Source organism: Lactuca saligna, chromosome 7 (assembly GCF_052625555.1).
Source record: "Lactuca saligna cultivar CGN05327 chromosome 7, ASM5262555v1, whole genome shotgun sequence".
Taxonomy (NCBI): domain Eukaryota; kingdom Viridiplantae; phylum Streptophyta; class Magnoliopsida; order Asterales; family Asteraceae; genus Lactuca; species Lactuca saligna.
In genome coordinates, this window is record NC_136423.1 from 26,660,527 (window position 1) to 26,670,293 (window position 9,767).

At 36.6% G+C, this 9,767-nt stretch overlaps 1 protein-coding gene and 1 long non-coding RNA gene across 4 annotated transcripts; one reads left to right on the forward strand and one right to left on the reverse strand.

Moving 5' to 3' along the window:
• Window positions 1-407: 407 nt before the first annotated feature.
• LOC145005060 (uncharacterized) lies at window positions 408-1,480 on the reverse strand. The gene is made up of 3 exons (XR_013662493.1): window positions 1,374-1,480; window positions 817-849; window positions 408-724 (listed from the first exon to the last, which is right to left on the reverse strand). It is a non-coding gene; the product is annotated as an uncharacterized LOC145005060 (long non-coding RNA).
• On the forward strand, window positions 1,424-4,588 carry LOC145005059 (serine/threonine-protein kinase 12-like). Of its 3 annotated transcripts, none has more exons than XM_078964107.1 (13): window positions 1,424-1,601; window positions 1,706-2,058; window positions 2,188-2,262; window positions 2,426-2,521; window positions 2,613-2,698; window positions 2,801-2,921; window positions 3,019-3,098; window positions 3,195-3,257; window positions 3,364-3,482; window positions 3,565-3,650; window positions 3,749-3,870; window positions 3,947-4,058; window positions 4,230-4,588. In XM_078964107.1, exons 2-13 carry the CDS (start codon window positions 1,735-1,737, stop codon window positions 4,320-4,322), a joined length of 1,377 nt encoding a protein of 458 aa, XP_078820233.1. In that variant the 5' UTR covers window positions 1,424-1,601; window positions 1,706-1,734; the 3' UTR covers window positions 4,323-4,588. The 3 variants fall into 3 exon arrangements, with proteins under 3 accessions (XP_078820233.1, XP_078820231.1, XP_078820232.1); XM_078964105.1 differs by having other exon boundaries at window positions 1,425-1,601; window positions 1,692-2,058; XM_078964106.1 differs by having other exon boundaries at window positions 1,425-2,058.
• The last annotated feature ends 5,179 nt before the right edge of the window (window positions 4,589-9,767 follow it).

A 9,767-nucleotide genomic window follows, 5' to 3' on the forward strand; every position in this document is an offset into this window, starting at 1 on the left:
ATATATGCGCATATATACACCCATACATACATAATAACAAATAGACATACATGCATATGTGCACTACAAAGTATTATCAAACACGCATTTCAAATTAAAGATTGTATGAAAGCAAATGATTACCAAACTACACTACGATAGATAAACTTTTAGTGTGTTGCCAAGTTGTGCCCAATCCAAGTATTTACATATTAGTGTAGTTAGAAGCCGGCCTAAAATTATATTAAAACCAAACATCATGCTAAAGACTTAAATTCCAAACAAAATATCTAGAATACACATCAAGAATTGTAACCAAAAAGCAAAAACGTTATTAGTTTAATTACAAGTTTCCCAAAAATGGGAATTGTTTGCTTGATTTTGGGACATCTGGTAAAGGAAACTATTGCATGTGTTTTGGAATAGAGTAGTTTAATTTAATGTAGATTATGTGTCAAGTGGATCTTGATACTAAAACAAATTATACCCATGAGACTGATTGAAACATGAGAACATAAGTATGATGATGGAAGTTTAGAAGATACATGAAGGGGAAGCATGTAGTTGTGTTGCACTATCCTAAGGCATGCCTTCATCTTGTTCAGTTGTCTTATCCTCTTCCTCTATTGCCTCAAATACACTTGCTCTCAAGTCTCAACGCAACCTTTCACCAATACCAACTTTATCAGCCAATAAACTTTATGGAATTCATCCAAAAAATATCTTTTTGGTTTGAATAGGATTCCTACAAAGATCATGGTTCTGATTTCAGTCAGCCCTATATCCATCATAATATTGATGGGATGCAAAAATGGTTATGTATACTTTTGTACATACCTCTTCAATTTTAGCATTTGTATAAGCTCCTCCCTATATCGGAGACAAAATAGATGTAAAATCCTTTTTCACATATTCAAATTGGACAACACAAATGACATTTACAAACTTTTTCAAATGGACACGTACTTGTTTTATATTGGAGAAAACTCCATCATCCAATAGTAAATCATTCAAAAATATATATAAAAGAATACTTTTAAGTTTTAACTTTAGAACAACATTAATAATTGACAGTCGAAATGAATTTCCAAGATCATGGAACAAACCTGATGTTTGTATATGTGAAAATCAAACATAAAAGAGAATATTAGTATTACATAATGTAACATTTCCACTAATATACCTTTTCTTTTGAATAGACCAAATGATAATGAAAACCCAAAATCATGAATAACACAATTTAATTAATTTTGTTGTATGATTTAGTATATTATTACATTACATAATGTAACATTTCAACTAAACAATGTGTTTTACCGTTTATCAAAGTTGTTATGGACAGTTATATAGCCATTTCGGGGGCATTTTGGGAAAAAAACAAGAAGGGTATTTACCAATAGAAATCAAGCCGAAGGAGCCAAAATGAAACCTTTCCACTTGCTTTGTTTCTCCTCTATATTTCCGCAGCCTTGATCTTGACAATCTGTCATCAAATCAACGGAACCGTGTCTACGACCTTATTCAAATCAACGATCGTCAACGTCTTCATCAACGACGAAAAGGGCGAGATTCAAAGATGCAACATTGAAGTGATCTGTCTCCGTGCATTGGAGTTGTTATTGGTACAAAATCATTTCAATTTTTCAAGAATTTAGTTCGCAAAAGGAGTATATAAAGTACAAACACTAATTTTTATCCGGTTGGGTTCCAAGAAATTGCTCAACAGGCATTGGGTTTCACTTGTTTCGAGTAAAAATGGAGTCGCAACCACCAATTAGGTTTACGCTAGGGAGACAGTCGTCAATGGCGCCGGACCGGGTTTCGGGTTCCGATTCGGAAGAAGAAGAGGTAGATGGAATGGATGCGATTGATCCTAGGGTTAGGTTGATGTTTTTTTCAAGTGAGGGTAATTTGGATGGGATCAAGGAGCTTTTAAACTCAGGAACTGATGTTAATTTTCAAGATATCGATAATCGAACTGCGTTACATGTGGCAGCTTGCCAAGGGTTTTGTGATGTTGCCGAATTGTTGTTGGAAGGAGGTGCAGAAGTTGATGTCAAAGATCGATGGGGTAGCACTGTAAGATTTTACAATCGCTTTCAATTTTTGTTATGTAATCACTGTTCTTCCATTTACAACATTCAGAGTTGAAATTTGAAATCCCCAATTCTAAACTCAATTTCGAAAAATATAATATTCCTTAAACAGCCTCTTGCAGATTCAATCCATTACAAGAACCATGACATGGTCAAACTTTTGGAGAAACATGGTGCCAAACCTCTCGTAAGTTCATACACTTGTTATAACTTCATCTTCTCAATAAATCATAATAACTTCATCTTCTTGTTTATAAATTTGCTGTTTATATGACACTCGTTTAGTTATTTATAGTTACATTTTCTTATTTCTAATTGTTTCTTTTCTTAATAATATGTATTATACTTAGATGGCTCCAATGCATGTCAAAAATGCTCGTGAAGTTCCCGAATATGAAATTAACGCTAAAGAACTTGATTTTACAGATAGTGTCAACATTACTAAGGTAAGTCATTTATTGATTTAATTTATAATAGTTAATAAAATCTTTTTATTTTCTTCATGTGGTTAAATAAATGTTGTTTGGAACTTTTTAGGGTACATTCACCATAGCTTCATGGCGTGGAACAAAAGTTGCAGTAAAAAAACTTGGAGATGAACTTTTTACTGATAAGGAGAAAGTGTGGGTTGTTTAGACATTTAGTTACCATAATTAATTTTTTTTTTTTTAAAATAAATTGTAATACATTATTTTGTAATTTAATTTATGGGTTATTATTAACAGGAGGGCTTTTAGGGATGAGCTTGAATTACTTCAAAAGATTCGACATCCAAATGTGGTTCAGTTTTTGGGTGCTGTAACTCAAAGTAGTCCAATGATGATCATAACCGAATATTTACCAAAGGTTTCTGAAGGGCATTTACGTCATTTCCTGTCCTGTCTTATCTTTGATTATTAAATTTAAAAAAAAAAAAAAAAAAAAACTTTTCCATGTGTTTTAGGGTGATCTTCGTCTGTTTTTGAAGAGAAAAGAAGCACTAAAGCCATCAACGGCTTTGAAATTTGCCATGGATATCGCAAGGTAGTTGTTATTTTAGGTAGAAGGGTATTTTTGTACTTTCACTTCCTGGTTAAAATTGTCTTTTTAGTTAATCGTAATAACTTTTGGCGATGTCAGGGGGATGAACTATTTGCATGAAAATAAACCCGAACCGATTATTCACAGGGATCTAGAGCCTTCGTAAGTCTTTTTTTTTTTTTTTTTTTTTTTTTTTTTTTTTTTAAATTGTAGGTTTCTTTATCATAATTGTTAAATATTTTTATTATTTATACGAGTAAGAAAACAGGAATATTCTGCGGGCTGATTCTGGACATCTAAAAGTTGCAGACTTTGGAATCAGTGAGCTGTTCAAAGTCAAAGATAACGTCAAACAACAAAAGCTCATGACATATCATGACACTACATGTGAGTGTTATTTTTCTACTTTCATTTCTTCCTATTATATTTAATTTAATTTTTTTTTGAATGATTTGTTGTAATAAAACAGGGAGATATGTTGCTCCAGAGGTATTTAGAAACGAAGACTATGATACCAAAGTGGATGTTTTCTCATTTGCCTTAATTTTACAAGAGGTATAATAATTATAATATCTTTATCTTTATAATATATGTTTCATCTTCTTTAATATTTATTTAAAAATTAAATCTTTGTCCTTTGATCTGATGAAAAGATGATTGAAGGCTGCCAACCATTTTTCACGATGGATGAAAAAGATGTTCCGAAAGCATATGTTACAAATGAACGCCCTCCATTTAATGCTCCATCAAAGAGTTATGCTCATGGGCTTAAAGAGTATGTTGTATGAAGGATTAAAATGTCATTATATTTTTTGATAAGTTGTTTTTATAAAATATTTTATCTCACACAGGTTGATTGAACAATGTTGGCATGAGAATCCTAATGAGAGACCAACATTTAGGAACATAATTCCTCGATTGGAATCGATCTTTTATTCTATAAATCGTAGGAGGCGTTGGAAGGTATATATATATATATATATATATATATATATATATATATATATATATATATATATATATATATATATATATATATATATATATATATATATATATATATATATATATATAATACACATACATTTTTCTCCATTATTTGTATATTAAGTAAAAAAAGAAATATCCATATAGGTTCGACCATTGAAGTGGTTTCAGAAAATGGAGACGATGTGGAAGAAAGAAGATTCTGAAAGAAGTAGTCGTGATCGATCATCTCACATCTAAATGGTCAACATGCTATAAAATGGTCAACATGCTATAAAATGGTCAAAATTCATGGAAGATAAAGAAGGGTTTATGATTACTTGAAACTATTGAGCAATGTGTATTCTTACTACACGGTTTTTGTATCTTTTGTTGTTTATAGTTTCATCATTTATGTCTAATTTGTTGCAAAAATGGATGGTTGTGGATATTGCTCAAAGATGTAATAGATTGAGCATGAGTATTGTTGTGGTTGAAGGTTAAAGAATTAAACTATTCTCTAGAAATCTTTGAAATTCTTATGGATTTTATGTTTAATTTTAGGGATGAAGATTAGGGTTTCATGTGTGAGAAGGGATATGAAGAGGATGGAAGTGACAAGGGTGAATTAGTAATTCTAACTTAAATACCTAAACAATTTGAAATTTGTTGATTTATTAGCGATTCTACGTACTTTTTATTAAGACATTAGAAGAGAAGACTACTCTAGCCACTATGACTAATTTGTTTGCCATGAAGTGGCAAAAAGTTTTGCTAAAGGAAAACAACGACCAATGTAAAATATGAAAAGTTAAAAGTAGCCTTTTAATATTACAAAACCTATTTAAAAGTTAAAATTAAAGCACGATGCCTTTTAATAATACAAAACCTATTTAAAAGTTAAAATTAAAGCACGATGCCTTTTAATAATACAAAACCTATTTAAAAGTAGCCTTGGGAAACATGGCCTATGTAAACCCTTTACATAATAAAGCACAAGTTGTATAAAAATGAAAATGGGCTAGTTTTTGTTCATTAACATTATAAGATCCGTGTAATTCTAGAAACAGGAACAATACGGCCCATGTAACTTGGTTGATTTAAAATGGTGAGATTAAAAGAGTTAAAAGTCACTCGTTTATCTTTCAAACATTTGAAAAAAATTCTCGAGGTTTTGAACTCAAACTTTAAGACATAAAATAATTAAAGAAGTCAAATTAAGATTTTTTCTTCAACAACTTGAATTAAGGGTGAGTTCTCCTTTGTTGTAACTTTGTTTACTTTAATGGAAGATTTCTCATAAACTATAGATGTTGAAACTTTTTGTATGTAATAAATCTTGAAGTATGAAGTATGGGGAACATGTTTTCAAGCTTAGAACATAAAAATTACCAAATGTATTTTACAACTTGATGAATAAAGAAGTTTGACCAGAACCTTAGTTTTGATAATTTGCTAAATACTTGAAATTGAACATGAATGTTGATGGATTAATACATATGGTCATGTTATCCATAGTTATTAACATGATACAAGTACGTGATTAGGGAGCCGGTCATGACCATGAACGAGTAGTCATCTGATATCCGTGGGTAACCGAAATGGAAGGAGGTTTGTTATAGAAACAAGAGGCTGGGGAGTAGAATCTGAGATTTTGGTTGTGCCAACCAAAGGGATAGGAGTAGCTAGGATAGGTGTTATCGTTCATGTTGGTCATGGGGTAAGGGAGGTTTATAGGAGGATTATCAGGGGATGAGTGAATCATACTTAGAATTATAGGAATCAACATGAATGTTAGCGAAGGGAAAGTGATCATCATCAAGATAACATGACGGGAGATGAAAATACGTTGAGAAACAAGATCCAAGCAACAATAACATTTATGACCATTATAGAGTCCACTATGGACAAACAAAGATGAACATGGAAAGCTTGTATGATGCCATAGAATAAATGTTTGGATAGTATAGGTAGCCAAACCTTTGAAGATCATAGATCATAAACAACATGAAATAGCACCTGAAAGGTGTTTTGTATGATAAGGTAGTTATGGAAAGGAGGTTGAGGGTGTGAACCAATGTAAGAAGTACTTTGGTCAACAATTTGAAGGAAGAGATGATTGAAATAAATAAGTGTGAATGATGTTGTTTATTGTTTGTATTGAGCGTTCAACTTTTTCATTTTGTTGAGAAGTACATAGACAAGAGAATCTAATCTTAATCCCATTAGAATGAAAATAATTCACATTGGGTTGGTTATAAAATTCACAACCATTCTCATATATATATATATATATATATATATATATATATATATATATATATATATATATATATATATATATAAACACACACATATGAATATCAGTTTTGAATTGATTTTTGATATATGCTTATTATAGAAAAAGTTAAATTCATCTGGTTTTGGTCGTGAAGGAAAACCCACAAAGAATGTGAATGTTGACGTATCCCACCAAGAATACATAAAAAAATAACGGAAGCGTCAGACGATTTAAGCAAAGACCGGTGTACGCCTAACGCTGGGCCCCCGCTCTCGCCCTCGTTCTCGTGATCCCATACTTATTCCTTGGCGCCCAAGCATCAAAGCTGGTGTCGAGACAAAATAGTACTAGTCGTCTCCTTAAGTGACAGGTGTGTCACTTAGAACGTCGCTTCTGGCAGCCCTGCACCAATGGTAAGCAACTACGCGCAGAGCATGATCTACCAATTAAGGACCTTTTTTCCCTGCCACTTCTGAAGAGGTAAAAGATTCTTTTGGGGATTTGTTCCCCTGATCACAGGTATAAAAAGGTCCCTTCTCCTCCAAGAGAAGGGACCAGAAAAGAAAATCTTCTAGCCCTTTCATAAAACCTCCACCTTCTCTCTAAGAAATCGACTAACTTGGTCGTTGGAGCTTCATTCCGAGACTACCTCCCAAACGAGGACTGATGAGCTTGTTTCCTTTGTTGTGATTATCAGGCACTCCATCCCATCCATCAAAGAGACGAAGTTAAGCCGGAGACCTGTCACAACAGTTAGTGCCATCCGGACGTGCACCCAACACGACACAACTCGATAAACAACAATACGTGTCTATGACAAAAAACACAAAGCTCGCAGCACCACAAAACGATAGCACCGATTCCACCAGGAAAACGCCGCCACCCAGTAGAATTGGTTGTCTAGCGCTAAGCGTTCGACCGATCAATATCGTTATGGAATTTACATAGAGTATAGGATCCCCGCTGACCACCTTTATGGTTAACAAAAAGCCAGCATCAGAAAAATATCATCGCCGACACGGAGTGTTTATGATTAACAGACTATACATGAAACGTGAGCGACACGAGGCAAACCACAACGTCAAAGCGGACTTTCCACGTACTTTAGGCGCTTATCTACCTGAATATCATCCAATGGCACCACTGCCTCCTGATCCACAATGCACTCCCGCAACTGCGAAATGTGGAAAGTGTTGTGGATCCGACTAAGCTCCTCTGGGAGCTCTAGCCTGTACGTCACCTTGCCAACCCTGGCAATGACCCTAAACGACCCAATGTATCCCGCGCCCTGAAGCGAATCACACCCTTCCAGGGCGAGACCTTCAGGAGCACCATATCACTCACCTGAAACTCTAACTTAGATCGGCGTCTATCGGCATAACTTTTCTGCCAACTCTGAGCGGTCTGCAATCGTTGCCTAATCTGCTGAATTTTCTCAGTAGTCTATAGGACTACCTCTGTCTGTCCAATCACTCGGTGTCCAACGTCAGCCCAACAAACCGGGGTGCAACATTTGCGCCCATACAATAACTCGAAAGGCAGGGCGCCAATGCTGGAGTGGTAGCTGTTGTTGTAAGAAAAATCTGCAAGAGGTAGGCAGGAATCCCAACTCCTACTGAAGTCAAAGACACACGCCCTCAACATATCCTCAAGGGCCTGAATGGTCCGCTCGCTTTGACTGTCTGTCTGCGGATGAAACACTGTGCTAAAGTGCAAGTGTGTGCCCAGTTCCTCGTGGAACTTCTGCCAGAAGCGGGAGGTAAATCTAACATCTTGGTTTGAGACAATAGAGACCGGAATCTTATGGCGAGCAATGATCTCGCGGACATATATGTTGGCAAACCTCTCGGTCGAAGAGCTCTCCCGTATCGCCAAGAAATGAGCACTCTTGGTCAATCGATCCACGATGACCCATATAACGTCGTACCCCTTGCTTGTCCTTGGAAGCTTTGTGATGAAATCCATCGTGATCTGTTCCCATTTCCACATGGGGATATCCAGAGGCTGCAACTTTCCATGCGGTCTCTGATGCTCGGCCTTGACCATCTTACAGGTCAACTAACTCTCGACATACCAATAAATTTCTCGCTTCATACATGGCCACCAGTAACTCAAACTCAAGTCACGGTACATCTTGGTGGCCCCCGGATGTATGAAAAAAATGAGACTTATGAACCTCCCTCATCACTGTCTGCCTAACTCCACCAGTTATCAGAACCCACACTCAACCACACGGGTCAATAATCCGTGGCTATTCTGAACAAACCGAGCGCTTTTGCCCTTGTTCCTTTCCATCTTACAGTTATATGGTCGTATTCCCTCGATCTGGGCATCTCTGATCAAACCCACCAGCGGGGAATCCACCGTTATCCTCATACACTTTTCTAGGGTGGAAGACCTAGCTGACTTGCGGTTCAATGCGTCTGCAACTACATTCGCTTTACCTGGGTGATAAAGGATCTCGTAATCGTAGTCCTTAACTACATCTAGCCACCTGCACTATCTCATATTCAGGTTTGGCTGATCCATGATATGTCTCAAACTCTTGTGATCCATGTATATGGTACAACGGACCCTATATAGGTAATTCCTCCAAATATTGAGAGCGAATACCACCGCTCCCAGCTCCAGATCATGTGTAGGGTACCTCGTCTCATGCAGCTTCAGCTGCCGTGATGCATAAGCTATCACTCATCCTTTTTGCATAAGGACTACCCTTAAACATGTGATGGATGCATCGCAAAATACCACAAAATCCTCTACTCCCTCGGGGAGTATCAAAACTGGAGCCTCACACAAACACCGTCGGAGGGTCTCAAATTCCCCTTGTTGCTCGGGGCCCCACCGGAAATCCACTGCTTTCTCGTTAGACGAGTGAGGGGTACTACAATCTTGGAGAAGTCTCAAATAAATCTCTGATTATACCCTGCTAACCCCAGAAAACTCATGATATCCGAAGGAGACCTCGACACCTCCCACTGCATAACTGCATCGATCTTGGCCGGGTCTATCAAAATCCCCTCCTGGTTAACGAGATGTCCGAGGAACTAGACCTATGGTAACCAAAACTCACACTTCGAGACCTTGGCATACAACCGTTCTCGTCTCAGAACTTCCAACAGCTCCCTGAGGTGTTCCTCATGTTGCTCTCGGGTCTTGGAATAGACCAAGATATCATCTATGAACATGATCACTAAGCGATCAAGCATCGGTCTGTAGACCCGATATATCAGGTCCATGAATACTGCCGGTGCGTTGGTGAGCCCAAATGACATCACCATGAACTCGTATTGCCCATAACGAGTCCGAAACACGATCTTCTGCATGTCCTCTTCTCTAACCCGGACCTGATGATAACCCGATCTCAAGTCAATCTTGGAAAACCAAGATGCACCCTGTAACTGGTCGAAGAGATCGTCTATCCT

What these genes read in the sequence shown, in the direction of transcription:
- LOC145005059 (XM_078964107.1), top strand. Translation starts at nt 1,735, where the DNA reads ATGGAGTCGCAACCACCAATTAGGTTTACGCTAGGGAGACAGTCGTCA. An exon ending in TTTACTGATAAGGAGAAAGT is followed by an intron (nt 2,699 to 2,800) that starts GTGGGTTGTTTA and finishes TATTATTAACAG; the next exon opens with GAGGGCTTTTAGGGATGAGC. An exon ending in TATGCTCATGGGCTTAAAGA is followed by an intron (nt 3,871 to 3,946) that starts GTATGTTGTATG and finishes TATCTCACACAG; the next exon opens with GTTGATTGAACAATGTTGGC.